Here is a 19,557-nt window from a genome sequence, read left to right on the forward strand (position 1 = left end):
CATGATTTGGCAATTTGCAAGAGCTGCCTCAGTTAATTAGGCAGGATGTTGGGCAGTTATTTAAGTTTGACCTTAAAGAATGAACGAGATCACTTATTGACAGATGATTTACCGGCTAAACTGTGGAAGAATAATTTAACATAGAAACACAGAAAATCTACAGCACAATACAGGCCCTACGGCCCACAAAGTTGTGCCAAACATATCCCTACATTAGAAATGACAAGTCTTACCTGAAGCCCTCTATTTTTCTATGCTCTGTGCACCTATACAAAAGCCTCTTAAAAGACCCTATCGTATCCGCCACCACAACCGTTGCCGGCAGACCATTCCACACACTCACCACTCTCTGAGTAAACAACTTACCTGACATCTCCTCTGTACCTGCTCCCCAGCACCTTAAACCTGTGTCCTCTTGTGACAACCATTTCAGCCCTAGGAAAAAGCCTCTGACTATCCACACAATCAATGCCTCTCATCATCTTATCTCCATCAGATCACCTCTCATTTTCCTTCACTCCAAGGAGAAAAGGCCGAGTTCACTCAACCTATTTTCATAAGGCATGCTCCCCAAATCCAGGCAACATCCTTGTAAATCTCCTCTGCACCCTTTCTATGGCTTCCACATCCTTCCTGTAGTGAGGTGACCAGAATGGAGCACAGAACTCCAAGTGGGGTCTGACCAGATTCCTATATAGCTGCAACATTATCTCTCGGCTCCTAAATTCAATTCCACGATTGATGAAGGCCAATACACTGTACGCCTTGTTAACCACAGAAAGTTTAGTGAAGTTTCTCCCACTCCTCGTTCAGGATATCAGGCAGATACTGTATAAAACATGAGAGTAAAATGACTCAGGATAATTTGGAATATAAAGAAACAATTTTAAGGATGACTCCCTGATTTGAAAAAGACAATGCAGAGCTGAAGTTGCTTAAGCTGATCGAACAACATATTGAACAGATTTCCATAGCTTTAAACAACATCTTCCTACCCATTCCCACTCCATTCTCTAATGCAACTTTAACCATTGCATATCCACATAAAAACAATGCATTTAAATGTCATTTGGAGGGAGATATAGAAAATAAATCTTATGAAACAAACGTTGTGCAGATTGTGCATCAGTTGTTTTAATCATTTTGCATATCCAAACTCCAATTGTCCACCACACTGGGCTTTTGGTGGTGCCAGACTAACTGAATTTCTAGGCACCTTTTCTCAAGTCTGACCACCATGCAGATCATGCTCTCTTCTTGCCGCTTTCAATACAGAAACCTGAAATCCCACATCCCAAGGTTCAGGAAGAGCTACTTTCCTACAACCATTAGCTGCTTGAACTGTCCTGTAATACTCTAATCCTACCTCATAAATTAAACAATTGACCATTTCTTCCACTACCATTGATGTATGTCTGATTGTGTGAAACAGGACATGTAAAATAAATCACAGTCACTTTCTTCACTATCTGTATAAATTACAATCAGTCACCACTGAATGTCTGTTCATGGCCTTTTGCTGATATAGCACATCCACTTCAAGATTCAACTTATTGTGCATTCAGAGATGCTCTTCTGCATACCACTATTGTAACATGTTGTTACTTGAGTTTCTGCTGCACTTCTGTCAGCTTGAACTAGTTGGGCATTCATCCTTGGAACTTTCTCATTTACAAGATATTTTTGCGCACTGAACTCTTGCTCACTGGATATTTTTAGTGTTTTCCACACAATTCTCTGCAAACTCTCAATATCTCTCCCCCTCTCCACCTTAACAGTGATGAGGTTTCACTTGTCCACACCTCCACACCTACAACACAATAATCCTCCATATCCAACACGTTACACTCCACAACTAACGCTTCTCCAAAAGCATGCTACCATGAAAAGTATTTACTAACTTCCCACCCACGATTTTTCACAGGGATCACGTACTCCACGATTTCCTTGTTCACTCATCCCTCCCCACTGATCTCCGAAGTGCTACACCTCCCCTGTTCACGTACTCCCTTCTCCTCCATTCAGGGTCCCAAACAGTCCCTCCAGATGAGGCAATATTTAAACAGTGAATATGCTGGGGTCATCTATTGTGTCTGGTACTCCTGATGCAGCCTCCTCAATATTGGTGAGACTCCTCGGAAACTGGGGACAACTTTATCATGCACCTCTGCTCCATCTGCTGATAGTGGTATTTCACAGTGGCAAAGCATTTTAATTCTGATTCATATTCCATTCCAATGTGTTGCTCTATGGCTTCCCCTTGTGCCAAGAGGAGACCACACTCAGGGTCGTGCACTAACACCTTATATTCTGACTTGGTAACCTCCATATGGGAACCGCCGATATCTCTCAACAATTTCGCCCAAGTATTTCACAAAAAGTGAATTCATTATACAGCAAGATCTGAGGCAGTCAGGTTTGAAGGTCAAATGTGAATCACATCACTTACCACTTTGATTATTAGATGCTCCATCCCACTTGCACATTTGTACTCGATTTACGTAATTCTGCTCATCTGTGTCATAACTGAAGACCTTCTTCTTCTGCTGACTGAAATTAATAGCGAGACCAGAAGCTAAATGGGCTTCATTATAATATCAAATGTAATAGACATTCATACAAAAGCAAAATACAAGGGATGAAATAAAAAATCAAAAATTACGCAACAACACAGTTTAGATAGCACCTTCTCTGATTCATAAAGGTTAAAACATTAAATAAAAACAGAGAACACTAATAAAATACCTTATTCATCCAGCTACATTCTTCGATAAATGTATATTATAAGAACAGAACTATTTCCTGACCTCTCCTCCCTTTTATCTACTTCTGATGTCTGATATTGTTCTTGTGAAATGAAGGCAAATTTGTCAGGATTTCTCTCAGTTGCACAGACAGGTCTTAGATCTGTTGATGACAAACCATTATCGAGATATTGCAATTAATAAAAACGCAACATAGCACATCAGCACTTGAAGGGACTGACTGCTAATTAGTCCATCAAATAAAATATTCTGAGGAATTACCAGCGATGCAACATATAGCCCTACTTGATTAACAATTAGTGCATCAGCAAATTATAGCTGTGTATGATTTGACAATATGCAATAGCTGCTTCAGTTAATTCAGCAGGAGGTTGGACAGTTATTTAACTTTGACTTTAAAGAATGAACGAGATCACTATCAACATATGATTTACTGGCTGAACTGTGGAAGAATAATTTAAATATTGTAGGAAGTTTCGTAAAGTTTCTCCCACTCCTCATTTAGGATAACAGGCAGATGCTGCATAAAACATGAGAGTAAAATGACCAAGATAATTTTACACAGGCATGCTTCTTATGGAATATAAAGAAACAATTTTAAGGGTGACTCCCTGATTTGAAAAAGACAATGCAGAACTGAAGTTGTTTAAGTTGATCGAACAATACTGTATATTGAACAGATTTCCATAGCTTTAAACAACATCTTCCTACCCATTCCCAACCCATTCTCTAATGCAACTTTATCCATTGCATATCCACATAAAAACAGACAATGCATTTAAATACCATTTGGAGGGAGATTTAGAAAATAAATCTTAAGAAACAAACATTGTGCAGACCGTGCATCAGTTGTTTAAATCGTCTGCAATATCCAAAAGGATACAAACAATTATGGCTGCATAAATACATGGATGAAGACCTGGGACATTGGTAAGTACTGCATACTCTGTACAGATGGAATCTCAGTAGCTACAGACTTTACCTATAGATTCTTCCAGAAGTCACAGTCATAGTTACTCCATTGTTCCATATTAACAAAGTCAAAAAGAAAGCACTTCCAGTAAAACTCGACTTGTCCACCGTACTCGGCTATTGGTGGTGCCAGACTAACTGAATTTCTGGGCATCTTTTCTCTTTCTTCCTCAATCTTTTTATTAATTAAAAAAATTACATACATACATACAAGAGGACGATTATCTCCGAAATCTATATCGATAATAATACATATAAAAGGTAAAATAAACATCATCAAGATCATATATAGTATTAATCAAATAGTATATAATAAAATACCCCCTTATCAGTTCATAAAGCGAGAAAAAAGATAGAGATTTTTATAATTTTATATATAGGAAAATGACTACTATTCTCTGTAAACAAAAACAAAAAGTAATAAAAAAGAAAAAAATAAAAGGAAAAAAAAAGGGGATTGGGCAGCCCATATTGAGAGTAAAGTAAGAAAAAAGAAAAACTTTCTGATCAAATCCAAAGTTTCGAGAGAGTAACTGGGAGAGCAGTAAATCATAGAAACATAGAAAATAGGTGCAGGAGTAGGCCATTCGGCCCTTCGAGCCTGCACCGCCATTTATTATGAGCATGGCTGATCATCCAACTCAGAACCCCACCCCAGCCTTCCCTCCATACCCCCTGATCCCTGTAGCCACAAGGGCCATATCTCACTCCCTCTTAAATACAGCCAATGAACTGGCCTCAACTGTTTCTTGTGGCAGAGAATTCCACAGATTCACCACTCTCTGTGTGAAGACGTTTTTCCTAATCTCAGTCCCAAAAGGCTTCCCCTCTATCCTCAAACTGTGACCCCTCGTTCTGGACTTCCCCAACATCGGGATCAATCTTCCTGCATCTAGCCTGTCCAATCCCTTTAGGATTTTATACGTTTCAATCAGATCCCCCCTCAATCTTCTAAATTCCAACGAGTACAAGCCCAGTTTATCCAGTCTTTCTTCATATGAAAGTCCTGCCATCCCAGGAATCAATCTGGTGAACCGTCTTTGTACTCCCTCTATGGCAAGGATGTCTTTCCTCAGATTAGGGGACCAAAACTGCACACAATACTCCAGGTGTGGTCTCACCAAGGCCTTGTACAACTGCAGTAGTACCTCCCTGCTCCTGTACTCGAATCCTCTCGCTATAAATGCCAGCATACCATTCGCCTTTTTCACCGCCTGCTGTACCTGCATGCCCACTTTCAATGACTGGTGTATAATGACACCCAGGTCTCGTTGCACCTCCCCTTTTCCTAATCGGCCACCATTCAGATAATAATCTGTTTTACTATTTTTGCCACCAAAGTGGATAACTTCACATTTATCCACATTAAATTGCATCTGCCATGAATTTGCCCACTCACCCAACCTATCCAAGTCACTCTGCATCCTCCTCACAGCTAACACTGCCACCCAGCTTCGTGTCATCCGCAAACTTGGAGATGCTGCATTTAATTCCCTCATCCAAGTCATTAATATATATTGTAAACAACTGGGGTCCCAGCACTGAGCCTTGCGGTACCCCACTAGTCACCGCCTGCCATTCTGAAAAGGTCCCGTTCATTCCCACTCTTTGCTTCCTGTCTGCTGACCAATTCTCCATCCACATCAATACCTTACCCCCAATACCGTGTGCTTTAAGTTTGCACACTAATCTCCTGTGTGGGACCTTGTCAAAAGCCTTTTGAAAATCCAAATATACCACATCCACTGGTTCTCCCCTATCCACTCTACAAGTTACATCCTCAAAAAATTCTATGAGATTCGTCAGACATGATTTTCCTTTCACAAATCCATGCTGACTTTGTCCGATGATTTCACCGCTTTCAAATGTGCTGTTATCACATCTTGGATAACTGACTCCAGCAGTTTCCCCACCACCGACGTTAGGCTAACCGGTCTATAATTCCCCTGTTTCTCTCTCCCTCCTTTTTTAAAAAGTGGGGTTACATTAGCCACCCTCCAATCCTCAGGAACTAGCCCAGAATCTAACCAGTTTTGAAAAATTATCACTAATGCATCCACTATTTCTTGGGCTACTTCCTTAATCACTCTAGGATGCAGACCATCTGGCCCTGGGGATTTATCTGCATTCAATCCCATCAATTTACCTAACACCACTTCCCTACTAACATGTATTTCGCTCAGTTCCTCCATCTCACTGGACCCTCTGTCCCCTACTATTTCTGGAAGATTATTTATGTCCTCCTTAGTGAAGACAGAACCAAAGTAATTATTCAATTGGTCTGCCATGTCCTTACTCCCCATAATCAATTCACCTGTTTCTGTCCGTAGGGGACCTACGTTTGTCTTTACCAATCTTTTCCTTTTTACATATCTATAAAAGCTTTTACAGTCCGTTTTTATGTTCCCTGCCAGTTTTCTCTCATAATCTTTTTTCCCCTTCCTAATTAAGCCCTTTGTCCTCCTCTGCTGAACTCTGAATTTCTCCCAGTCCTCAGGTGAGCCACTTTCTCTGGCTAATTTGTATGCTTCTTCTTTGGAATTGATACTATCCCTAATTTCTCTTGTCAGCCACGGGTGCACTACCTTCCTTGATTTATTCTTTTGCCAAACTGGGATGAACAATTGTTGTAGTTCAACCATGCAACCTTTAAATGCTTGCCATTGCATATCCACCGTCAATCCTTTAAGTGTCATTTGCCAGTCTATCTTAGCTAATTCACGTCTCATACCTTCAAAGTTACCCCTCTTTAAGTTCAGAACCTTTGTTTCTGAATTATCTATGTCCCTCTCCATCTTAATGAAGAATTCCACCATATTATGGTCACTCTTACCCAAGGGGCCTTTCACGACAAGATTGCTAATTAACCCTTCCTCATTGCTCATTGTCCAGAGTAGCCTGCTCTCTAGTTGGTTCCTCGACATGTTGGTTCAAAAATCCATCCCGCATACATTCCAAGAAATCCTCTTCCTCAGCACCTTTACCAATTTGGTTCACCCAATCTACATGTAGATTGAAGTCACCCATTATAACTGCTGTTCCTTTATTGCACACATTTCTAATTTCCTGTTTAATACCATCTCCGACCTCACTACTACTGTTAGGTGGCCTGTACACAACTCCCACCAGCGTCTTCTGCCCCTTAGTGTTACGCAGCTCTACATCTTCCCGGCTTAAGATTCCACATCTTCCCGGCTTATGTCCTTCCTTTCTATTGCGTTAATCTCTTCTTTAACCAGCAACGCCACCCCACCTCCCCTTCCTTCATGTCTATCCCTCCTGAATATTGAATATCCCTGAATGTTGAGCTCCCATCCTTGGTCACCCTGGAGCCATGTCTCTGTGATCCCAACTATATCATAATCATTAATAACAATCTGCACTTTCAATTCATCCACCTTATTACGAATGCTCCTTGCATTGACACACAAAGCCTTCAGGCGCTCTTTTACAACTCTCTTAGCCCTTATACAATTATGTTGAAAAGTGGCCCTTTTTGATGCTTGCCCTGGATTTGTCGGCCTGCCACTTTTACTTTTCTCCTTAGTACTTTTTGCTTCTACCCTCACTTTACACCCTCTGTCTCTCTGCACTGGTTCCCAACCCCCTGTTGTGAACTAACCTCCTCTCGCCTAGCCTCTTTAATTTGATTCCCACCCCCCAACCATTCTAGCTTAAAGTCACCTCAGTAGCCCTCGCTAATCTCCCTGCCAGGATATTGGTCCCCCTAGGATTCAGTGTAACCCGTCCTTTTTGTACAGGTCACGCCTGCGCCAAAAGAGGTCCCAATGATCCAAAAACATAGCATATGAAAATATTGAATAAAAGGTCACCGGGTTTCTTCAAATTTAAAGGCTGTTATCAAATGTCCGACGTCTTATTTTCTCTAAACTTAGACAGGACATAATGGTGGAAAGCCAATACAAAACAGTAGGTGGATTAGAGTCCTTGTATTTAAGCAAAATGGCTCTCCTAGCCAATAAAGTTGTAAATGCTATCATCTGTTGAGCAGAAACAGGAACATATCCTGCTTCCGGTGGAATGATCCCAAAAATTGTTATAGATAAATTCAGTTGTAGGTCCAAATTCAAAACTTCCGATGAAGTTTTGAAGACATCTTTCCAAAAGTTATCTATCTTGATACAAGGCCAAAACATACGAGTTAAATTAGCCACCTCAGTATTACATCTGTCACAAATAGGATTGATATTAGGAAATATACGGGCTAATTTATTCTTTGCCACATGTGCCCGATGTACTACCTTGAACTGTATCAAGGAATGACGGGCAGAAATAGATGAGGTATTTGCCAAAGGAGAAATTTTATCCCATTGATTTTCTGAAAGTGACTCTTGAAATTCCAATTCCCACGCACCTTTAATTTTATCGTTAGATACCTTTTGCAAATTCAATAACCATTTATAAATTATAGCTATCAGTCCTTTTTGAAATGGTTTAACCTGAAAAAGAGTATCTATCATATTGGTTGGATAAGCAGAGGGAAAATTTGGAAGTAAACTATGTAAAAAATTCCTAATTTGTAAGTATCAAAAAAGTGTCCATTAGATAAATCATATTTGTCCACTAAGTGAAAGGCATTAAACCACCCTCCATAAACAAATCCAAAAAAGTTATTATTCCTTCAGTTTTCCAAATTAAAAAGGTCTAATCAAAAATTGATGGTTTAAAAAAATAACTAAGATGGATTTTACTAGAAAGAACAAAGTTATTAAACTCAAAAAATCTACGAAACTGAAACCAAATTCTCAATGTATGTTTAATAATTGGATTGAGATCTCAACTACGAATCATAGAGGGTACCTTTTCTCAAGTGTGACCACCATGCAGATCATGCTCTCTTCTTGCCGCTTTAAATACAGAAACCTGAAATCCCACATCTCAAGGTTCAGGAACAGCTACTTTCCTACAACCATTTGCTGCTTGAACTGTCCTGCAATACCCTAATCCTACCTCAGCAATTGAACAACTGACAATCTCTTGCACTACCATTGATGTGTGTCTGACTGTGTGAAACAGGACATGTAAAGTAAATCACAGTCACTTTCTTCACTATCTGTATAAATTACAATTAGTTGCCACTGAATTAGTCATTCATGGCCTTTTGCTGATGTAGCACATCCACCTCAAGATTCAACTTACTGTGCATTCAGAGATGCTCTTCTGCATACCACTGTTGTAACGTGTTGTTACTTGAGTTTTTGTTGCACTTTTGTCAGCTTGAATTAGTTGGGCAATCCTCCTCGGACCTCTCTCACTTACAAGATGTTCTTGCGCACTGAACTCTTGCTCACTGGATATTTTTTGTTCTTCCACAGAATTCTCTGCAAACTCTCAACATCTCTTCCCCCTCCACCTTAACAGTGATGATGTTTCTCTTGTCCACACATACCACACAATGATCCTCCGTATCCAACACGTCACACTCCACAACTAACGCCTCTCCAAAAGCATGCGACCACAAACAGTGTTTTACCAACTTCCCACCCCCGATTTTTCACAGTGATCACGTACTCCGCGATTTCGTTGTTCATTCATCCCTCCTCACTGATCTCCGAAGTGCTACACCTCCCCTGTTCCTGTACTCCCTTCTCCTCCATTCAGGGTCTGAAACAATCCTTCCAGATGAGGCAATATTTAAACAGTGAATATGCTGGAGTCATCTATTGTGTCTGGTGCTCCTGATGCAGCCTCCTCGATATTGGTGAGACTCGACGGAAACTGGGGACAGCTTCATAATCCACCTCTGCTCCATCTGCTGATAGTGGTATTTCACAGTGGCAAAGCATTTTAATTCTGATTCATATCCCATTCCAACGTGTTGCTCCATGGCTTCCTCTTGAGCCAAGAGGAGACCACCCTCAGGGAATGGACTAACACCTTATATTCTGTCCTGGTAACCTCCATATGGAAACTGACCATATCTCATATAACCATATAACAATTACAGCATGAAAACAGGCCATCTCAGCCCCTCTAGTCCGTGCCGAACTCTTATTCTCACCTAGTCCGACTGACCTGCACTCAGCCCGTAACCCTCCAATCCTTTCCTGTCCATACTGCTATCCAATTTAACTTTAAACGACAACATCAAACCTGCCTCAACCACTTCTGCTGGAAGCTCGTTTCACACAGCTGCCACTCTCTGAGCAAAGAAGTTCCCCCTCATGTTACCCCTAAACTTTTGCCCTTTAACTCTCAACTCATGTCCTCTCGTTTGAATCTCCCCCATTCTCAATGGGAAAAAGCCTATCCACGTCAACTCTATCAATTCCCCTCATAATTTTAAACACCTCTATCAAGTCTCCCCTCAACCTTCTACGCTCCAAAGAATAAAGACCTAACTTGGTCAACCTTTCACTGTAACTTAGGAGATGAAACCCAGGCAACATTTTAGTAAACCTCCTCTGTACTCTCTCAATTTTATTGACATCCTTCTTATGATTCAGTGACCAGAACTGTACACAATACTCCAAACTTGGACTTACCAGTGCCTTATACAATTTCAACATTACATCCCAACTCCTATACTCAATGCTCTGATTAATAAAGGCCAGCATACCAAAAGCTTTCTTCACCAATCTATCCACATGAGATTCCACCTTCAGGGAACTATGCACCATTATTCCTAGATCCCTCTGTTCTACAGCATTCTTCAATGCCCTACCATTTACCATGTATCTCCTATTTTGATTAGTCCCACCAAAATGCAGCACCTCACATTTTTCAGCATTAAACTCCATCTGCCATCTTATAGCCCACTCCTCTAACTGGCCTAAATCTCTCTGCAAGCATTGAAAACCTACTTCATTATCCACAATGTCACCTGTCTTAGTATCATTAGTATCATCTGCATACTTACTAATCCAATTTACCACCCCATCATCCAGATCATTAATATATATGACAAACAACATTGGTCCCAGTACAGATCCCTGAGGCACTACATACCCTCCTCCAATCTGACACACAGTTATCCACCAGTACTCTCTGGCCTCTCCCATCCAGCCACTGCTGAATCTGTTTTACTACTTCGATATTAATGCCTAACGACTGAACCTTCCTAACTAACTTTCCGTGCGGAACCTTGTCAAAGGCCTTACTGAAGTCAATACAGACAACATCCACCACTTTACCCTCGTCAATTTTCTTAGTAACCTCATCAAAAAATTCACTAAGATTTGTCAAACATGACCTTCCACGCACAAATCCATGTTGACTGTTCCTAAACAGACCCCGTCTATCCAGATAATTATAAATACCATCTCTAAGAATACTTTCCATCAATATACCCACCACTGATGTCAAACTCACAGGCCAATAATTGCTAGGGTTACTCTTAGAACCCCTTTTAAACAATGGAACCACATGAGCAATACGCCAATCCTCCGGCACCATCCCTGTTTCTAATGACATCTGAAATATTTCCGTCAGTGCCCCTATTTCCACACTAACTTCCTTCAAGGTCCTAGAGAATATCTTGTCTGGACCCGGAGATTTATCCACTTTTATATTCCTTAAAAGTGCCAGTACTTCCTCTTCTTTAATCGCCATACTTTCCATAACTACCCTTCTTGTTTCCTTTACCTTACACAGTTCAAAATCCTTCTCCTTAGTGAATACCAAAGAAAAGAAATTGTTCAAAATCTCCCCCATCTCGTTTGGCTCCGCACATAGCCGTCCACTCTGATTCTCTAAGGGACCAATTTTATCCCTCACTATCCTTTTGCCACTAACATAACTGTAGAAACCCTTTGGATTTATTTTCACCATACTTGCCAAAGCAGCCTCATATCTTCTTTTTGTTTTTCTATTTTCTTTTTTAAGAATCTTTTTACATTCTTTATATTCCTCGAGCACCTCATTAACTCCAAGCTGCCTATATTTATTGAAGATCCCTCTCTTTTTCTAAACCAAGTTTCCAATATCCCTCAACAAATTTGCCCAAGTATTTCACAAAACGTGAATTCATTATACAGCAAGATCTGAGGCAGTCAGGTTTGATGGTCAAATGTGAATCACATCACTCACCACTTTGATTATTAGACGCTCCATCCCACTTGCACATCTGTGCTCGATTCATGTAATTCTGCTCATCTGTGTCATAACTGAAGACCTTCTTCATCTTACGACTGAAATTAATAGCGAGACAGGAAGCTAAACAGGCTTCATTATAACATCAAATGTAATAAACATTCATTCAAGAGCAAAATACAAGGGATGAAATAAAAAATAGCAAATTCCACAATACAGTTTAGATAACATTGGCAGAGGATTCCTTGCTTCACACTTCACCTCTACAATTAATCCTTCACCAATGTCATTATCAAACAACTATTAATGGATTGAAATACACCTTCTCTGATTCATAAAGGTTAAAATATTAAATAAAAACAGAGAACATTAATAAAAATACCTTATTCATCCAGCTACATTCTTCAATGAATGTATATGATAAGAACAGAACTACAGTATTGAGGTTTCAAGATGGCGGCACAGTGAAAAGTCTGAGATAACCGTATAACAATTACAGCACGGTATGCTGAGCTCTGCATCGCAACACTGATAATTTCGTACATAAACCTATCCGTTTCAACTTTTTTTTTTAAGTGCTCAAGTGTCGGATTTCATGACATGAACTTTGACGACTATTTTTTTGAACTGTTTCAACACCATGCCATCAAAAAGTATTAAAAAGGCAGCCAAGATGGGCTGCACAGAGCAAAATGAACATATCCAAAATGGTGGATGAGAAGCTGGCTCCACTCTCTCTAACACTCCGAAACCACACATTGGAGCTTAAAAATCTTGATACGAGAACAACCGAGGCCGAGGGCCGAGTCTCCGCGGTAGAAACTATAACTGATCAGGCCCAAAGCCACATCCAGGCGCTAGAAAAGCAAGTTCAAAGCCTTCGGTCTACCTGAAGGTACAGAAGGCAGTCAACCGGCGAAGTTTTTTGAGGACTGCCTGCCTGATTCCCTTGATTTGGAAACCATGGCTGGATGCATTAAAGTGGAAAGAGCTCACCGTACGCTGGCGCCAAAACCGGGCCCAGGCCAACGCCCTCGTGCGGTTCCATAATTTCGGTGATGAGCAAAGAGTGATGGAGGCTTTGAGCCACCATGGGACTGATGCCTAAGCTTTAATATATGAGGGATCCAGGCTTACGTTTTTTCAAGATTTTTCGGCAGCCCTTATTCAGAAGCACAAAGAATTTGACCAGGTAAAGAAGCAGCGGAGAGAATCCGGAATCCAGTACTTTATGCTATACCCAGCGGCGCTGAAAATCACCTACAATGGGACCACCAAGATATTTGATTCTCTTGGCAAAGCTAAAACTTTTGTAGACACGTTGGGCTAAAGAATGTATACAGTATATTGTGTAGCCCTGGTTATGGATGACAACATGCTCGATGGTCTTTTTATTTTACCTTTTCATTACTCGACGGCAAGGTATCTTACAGGATGGGTAACGTGTTTGTTTTGATTAATGCAGTTTCATTATTTGTTTTAATTAGCGGTACTGCTTCAGTCTGAAGGAGTTTAAACGTGACGGTAACAAATCGGTGGATTGATAAATTATGCCCCGTTTTCATTTTTGACTATGTTAAATGCCATATTGGCAGTGGGGCAGAATATGGGGTGCCAGAAGGTTCAGATATCCCCTTTGAGTGTGGGCTAAGTCCTCTTGTTCAGCGCTGTTGGCGCTTTGTTTTTTTTTGTTTTTTAATTTACTTATTGCTGTTCAGCTGATCTTAAGTTGGATTTCTTCTCCTCCGGAGTCACATGATTGTTATAAAGGGTTATGACCAGTAATATATTAAAATTGGGCACTTGGAACATTAAGGGGAGTCATTCACCAATCAAAAGAAAGAAAATCCTACTAAACCTGAAAAAGCCTTATTGCAGGAGACACATTTAAATGATAAAGAACATCTAAAACTTCAACAGGGTGGATTTGATCAAGTTTATTTTTCATCTTTTTATACCAGGAGTAAGGGGGTGGCCATTTTTAATTAGGAGGAACTTACCTTTTAAGTTATTAGACTGCATTAAGGATAAGTATGGGAGATTTGTGATTGTTAAGGGTTCAATATATGGAGAAGAGTATGGTATTCTGAATGTTTACTGCCTTCCAGCTCAGCCTCTCAAATTCCTAACAGATGCCTTTTCCAAACTTACAAGCTCTTCAACACAAAATATTATTGTAGGTGGGGATTTTAATTGTCTCATGGATCCATTAATGGACAGAGTGCTTATTGGTGCCCCATTGCTCTCCTCACAGTCCAAACAAATCATGGGCTTATGTGGACAACTAGGACTTGTGGATATCTGGAGGTTGTTACATCCCTCAGACAAAGACTTCACAATTTTGTCTAATCCACACAAGTATTACACCAGAATAGACATTTTTCTAACCCCCAAGATGCTCCTAGATTTAGTTGTATCCTGAACAATTGGAAATATCACTATTTCTGACCATGCAGCAGTATATTTAAATATTAAGCCCAAAGATAATTCAGCACGATCTAGATATTGGACGCTGAATCCTTTTATTCTAAAAGATAATAAATTTATAGACTACTTCCGAATTCAAAACTTTCCTATCTATTAATTCCAAATCAGCCAGTAGTCCATCCCATCAATGCTCTGGGAAACCACTAAGGCCTATGCAAGGGGATTAATTATCTCCTACTCTGCTAGTAAGAAGCGACAAGCTGCGGAATAGCAGCGCCTAGTGGAAGCAAGGCTTGCGGCAGTTGAAAAGAATTATATTAATAAGCCTTCTGCAGCCAAATTACAGAATATCACAGCCCTACGCTGTACACTAAACTCCTTACTTACACAAGCAGACAAAAGAAAATTGACATTTGCTAAACAACGATTGTTTGAACATGGTGAGAAACCATTTGGCTTATCTAGCTAGAAAGAATAATGCCTCTCAGACTATTGCTTCAATTAGGGATGGGACAGGACCCCTCACTAGTAATTCTAAAATGTTGTGTTTAGATTCTAAATTGTATCAATCTGAGCAATGTAATGATGGACAATCTAGGATGGAGTCCTTTTTCAGGAATTTAATTCTCCCAGGAATTTCTTCTGAACAAGAGGTCCTCCTCAATGTTCCGTTATCTATACATGAGATACAGGAAGGTGTGAGACAGCTCCAAAGTGGGAAGGCCACTGGTCCCGATGGACTCACTAGTGACTAGTGAATTCAATAAAAAGTTCACAGGGTTATTATCAGAGCCTATGCTAAACATGTTCAATCATGTATGTAATTTGGTCTCCTCCCACCATCATTGAGAGAAGCTAAAATCTTCCTAGTTCTTAAGAAAGGAAAGAGCCCTGAAGATTGTGCCTCCTACAGGCCTATTTCACTGTTAAATGTTGACTGTAAAATCTTACCTTAGCGTTGCCATTAGAAACTGTGTTAACCTTTTATCATAAAAGAGGATCAAACAGGTTTTGTAAAAGGCCGTAGATCATCTAACAATATCAGAAGATTACTTAATGTGATTCAGGCATGTCAGCAACAGGCAGTGGATGGCTTGGTGGTTTCCTTAGATGAAGAAAAGGCCTTTGATCGTGTTGAATGGCAGTATCTTTTTTTTACTTTAAAACGATTTGGTTTGGGCAATAACTTTTTTAAAGTGGGTGAAAGTTCTTTATAATGATCCTTTGGCTGCGATTCAAACTAATGGCATTAGGTCAGATAATTTTAGTATTCTGAGGGGCAGCCAAAAGGGCTGCCCTTTATCACCACTACTTTTCACACTCGTGATCGAGCCATTGGCTGAGGCTATTCAGCGAGACCCCAAAATATCTGCTCTAGACATAGGACTAAAGTCACATAAAATTACATTGTATGTGGATATGTTCTAATTTTCTTATCAAACCCTGCTATATCAGTGCAGCACCTTATACAATGCATCAATTCATTTAGCGCCTTTTCAGGTTATAAAATCAACTTTACTAAATCAGAGGCTATGCCTCTGGGGAATCTGCAGCAGGTACCTGACACGCAGGGTGTTTGCCCCTTTAAATGGTTGCAGACAGGTTTTGTTTATTTAGGCATATTTATCACACCTACGTTTGATCAATTGTTCAAAGCTAATTTACATAGTTATTTGACAAAAGCAAACAGGATCTTGAGCGATGGAGCACTCTTCCCATTTCTTGGCTTGGCCAAATATCCTTGCTCAAAATGAACATTCTTCCTCGTCTGCTCTACCCAATACAAATGATTCCAGTCATTTTTACCCAACAAATACTTAAAAAAATAAATGGCTGGTTTGTTTCTTTCATCTGGAACAAAAAAAGACCCTGTATTAAAATGTCTAAGTTACAGCTTCCCAGTAGTCTAGGGGGGGTTCAGATTTTCCAGACATCAAAAAATATCAATTAAGTTCCTTTTTATCTTATGTGGTTGACTGGGTTTGCAGGGACCCCTCCTCAATTGGGCTAGACATTGAAGCTTCACAAGCAAAATGCCCTCTTACTAATTTGCTTTTCCTCAGTAAGATGAAACTAGTTAAGGAACATTGTCGCAGTCTAACAACAATTAATACAGTCAGGGTTTGGAGGGCGGTGTGACAAATTGAGGGCAACGCAGCGAAAAAAATCACCCTTCACTCCAATAACCGGCAGTCCAGATTTTCAGCCTGGCACAATGGATTCTGGATTTAAACTTTGGATTTCTAAGGGTACCTTTCACCTAGGAGATTTGTTTGATGGAGGAACGATTAATGTCTTTTAGTCAAATAGTACAGAAATTTAACATACCCAACAAGGATCTTTATCATTTCTTTCAGATAAGAGATTATATACAGAAAAGAAACGTCACTGTTAACTGATTTCTATAGTTCTGACATAGAAAAGAGGGTGTTTCATTCTAAGGGTAAAGCGTCTATTAGTACTTTTCACTGCATCCTGAGGGAATGTTCTTCTGGAGAGGCTGAGCAGGTGGGAAGGGTCTGGGAGGAAGAGCTGGGAGTAGAAATTACAGCTGAAATATGGGAAGACATCTGTGATAATGCAAGGAAGATTTCAGTTTGTAATGGAACTGAAGCATTGCAACTCAAAATTCTGCATAGAGCCCATCTGACTCCCGATCGTCTCTCGAAATTTAAGACAGGCGTTTCACCCACAGTTTTTGGACTAATCCCAAACTTCAGGCATACTGGAGTGACACTTTGGGTGAAATGGAAAAGATTCTGAAACATAGAAACATAGAAACATAGAAAATAGGTGCAGGAGTAGGCCATTCGGCCCTTCGAGCCTGCACCGCCATTTATTATGATCATGGCTGATCATCCAACTCAGAACCCAGCCTTCCCTCCATACCCCCTGACCCCTGTAGCCACAAGGGCCATATCTAACTTCCTTTTAAACATAGCTAATGAACTGGCCTCAACAGTTTGCTGTGGCAGAGAATTCCACAGATTCACCACTCTCTGTGTGAAGAAGTTTTTCCTAACCTCGGTCCTAAAAGGCTTCCCCTCTATCCTCAAACTGTGACCCCTCGTTCTAGACCTCCCCAACATCGGGAACAATCTTCCTGCATCTAGCCTGTCCAATCCCTTTAGGATCTTATACGTTTCAATCAGATCCCCCCTCAATCTTCTAAATTCCAACGAGTACAAGCCCAGTTCATCCAGTCTTTCTTCATATGAAAGACCTGCCATCCCAGGAATCAATCTGGTGAACCTTCTTTGTACTCCCTCTATGGCAAAGATGTCTTTCCTCAGATTAGGGGACCAAAACTGCACACAATACTCCAGGTGTGGTCTCACCAAGGCCTTGTACAACTGCAGTAGTACCTCCCTGCTCCTGTACTCGAATCCTCTCGCTATAAATGCCAGCATACCGTTCGCCTTTTTCACCGCCTGCTGTACCTGCATGCCCACTTTCAATGACTGGTGTATAATGACACCCAGGTCTCGTTGCACCTCCCCTTTTCCTAATCGGCCACCATTCAGATAATAATCTGTTTTCCTATTTTTGCCACCAAAGTGGATAACTTCACATTTATCCACATTAAATTGCATCTGCCATGAGTTTGCCCACTCACCCAACCTATCCAAGTCACCCTGCATCCTCTTAGCATCCTCCTCACTGCTAACACTGCCACCCAGCTTCGTGTCATCCGCAAACTTGGAGATGCTGCATTTAATTCCCTCATCCAAGTCATTAATATATATTGTAAACAACTGGGGTCCCAGCACTGAGCCTTGCGGTACCCCACTAGTCACCGCCTGCCATTCTGAAAAGGTCCCGTTTATTCCCACTCTTTGCTTCCTGTCTGCTAACCAATTCTCCACCCACACCAATACCTTACCCCCAATACCGTGTGCTTTAAGTTTGCACACTAATCTCCTATGTGGGACCTTGTCAAAAGCCTTTTGAAAATCCAAATATACCACATCCACTGGTTCTCCCCTATCCACTCTACTAGTTACATCCTCAAAAAATTCTATGAGATTCGTCAGACATGAGTTTCCTTTCACAAATCCATGCTGACTTTGTCCGATCATTTCACCGCTTTCCAAATGTGCTGTTATCACATCCTTGATAACTGACTCCAGCAGTTTCCCCACCACCGACGTTAGGCTAACCGGCCTATAATTCCCCGGTTTCTCTCTCCCTCCTTTTTTAAAAAGTGGGGTTACATTAGCCACCCTCCAATCCTCAGAAGACGGAGCTTGAACTGGACCCAGTGTCTTTTCTCTTAGGCTTAACCAGCAGTCGTATTATTAATGCACATCAGAAAAAACTTTTTAACATCCTGACTTTTTGTGTGAGGAAGAACATTTTACTTTGTTTGATATCCGATAAGACCCCTGGACTTTTTGGTTGGCGTAAATTAATCATGGAATACATTCCTTTGGACTTTTTGACATGTGTGGTACACTCAAAAACAAATAGTTTCATAAAACATGGCAACCTTTTCTGCAGTATATAGATGTAAATCTGTCTGATATACTAATAAGGGCTTTTGTATAGGATGTTGTGATGATGTCCATATTTTGATGGAAGTGTTCTGATACCTCATATCTGTGAGGGGAAGAAATGTAAATGTAAGTGTATCTGGAAACTGAAAGTTTTGTTATGCTGAGCAAAAAAAAATAATAATTAAAAAAAAGCAGAACTATTTCCTGACCTCTCCTCCCTTTTATCTACTTCTGATGTCTCATATTGTTCTTGTGAAATGAAGGCAAATTTGTCAGGATTTCTCTCAGCTGCACGGACAGGTCTGAGATCTGTTGATGACAAACCATTATTTAGATACTGCAATTAATAAAAATGCAACATAACACATCAGCACTTGAAAGGACTGACTGCTAATTAGTCCATCAAATAAAATATTCTGAGAAATTACCAGCGATGCAACATGCAGACCTACTTGACTTACAATTAGTACATCAGCAAATTATAGCTGTGTATGATTTGGCAATATGCAAGAGCTGCTTCAGTTAATTCAGCAGGACGTAGGGCAGTTATTTAACTTTGACCTTAAAGAATGAACAAGGTCACTTATCAACATATGATTTACCGGCTAAACTGTGGAAGAATAATTTAAATATATTGTAGAAAATTTAGTAACATTTCTCCCACTCCTCATTCAGGATATCAGGCAGATACTGCATAAAACATAAGAGTAAAATGACTAAAGATAATTTCACATAGGCATGCTTCTTATGGAATATCATCATTATCATCAGGTGCCATGCCCAGTTTGAGCTTTGACTGCCATGGCCCACACACTCCTGTTTCGGGTCAAGTGGATCAATTCATT

At 40.4% G+C, this 19,557-nt stretch overlaps 1 protein-coding gene across 1 annotated transcript in view; it reads right to left on the reverse strand.

Moving 5' to 3' along the window:
- LOC134338172 (centrosomal protein of 72 kDa-like) overlaps window positions 1–19,017 on the reverse strand; it is an 81,284-nt gene extending 62,267 nt beyond the window's left edge. The window contains exons 1-4 of the mRNA XM_063033784.1: window positions 18,922–19,017; window positions 11,787–11,887; window positions 2,808–2,907; window positions 2,450–2,550 (exon numbers count right to left, since the gene is read on the reverse strand). Coding sequence (XP_062889854.1) covers window positions 2,450–2,550; window positions 2,808–2,907; window positions 11,787–11,880 — 295 coding nt within the window. The 5' untranslated portion in view covers window positions 11,881–11,887; window positions 18,922–19,017. The remainder of the gene's footprint in view (window positions 1–2,449; window positions 2,551–2,807; window positions 2,908–11,786; window positions 11,888–18,921) is intronic.
- Window positions 19,018–19,557: the final 540 nt, after the last annotated feature.

This window comes from Mobula hypostoma, chromosome 26, assembly GCF_963921235.1.
Source record: "Mobula hypostoma chromosome 26, sMobHyp1.1, whole genome shotgun sequence".
NCBI lineage: Eukaryota > Metazoa > Chordata > Chondrichthyes > Myliobatiformes > Myliobatidae > Mobula > Mobula hypostoma.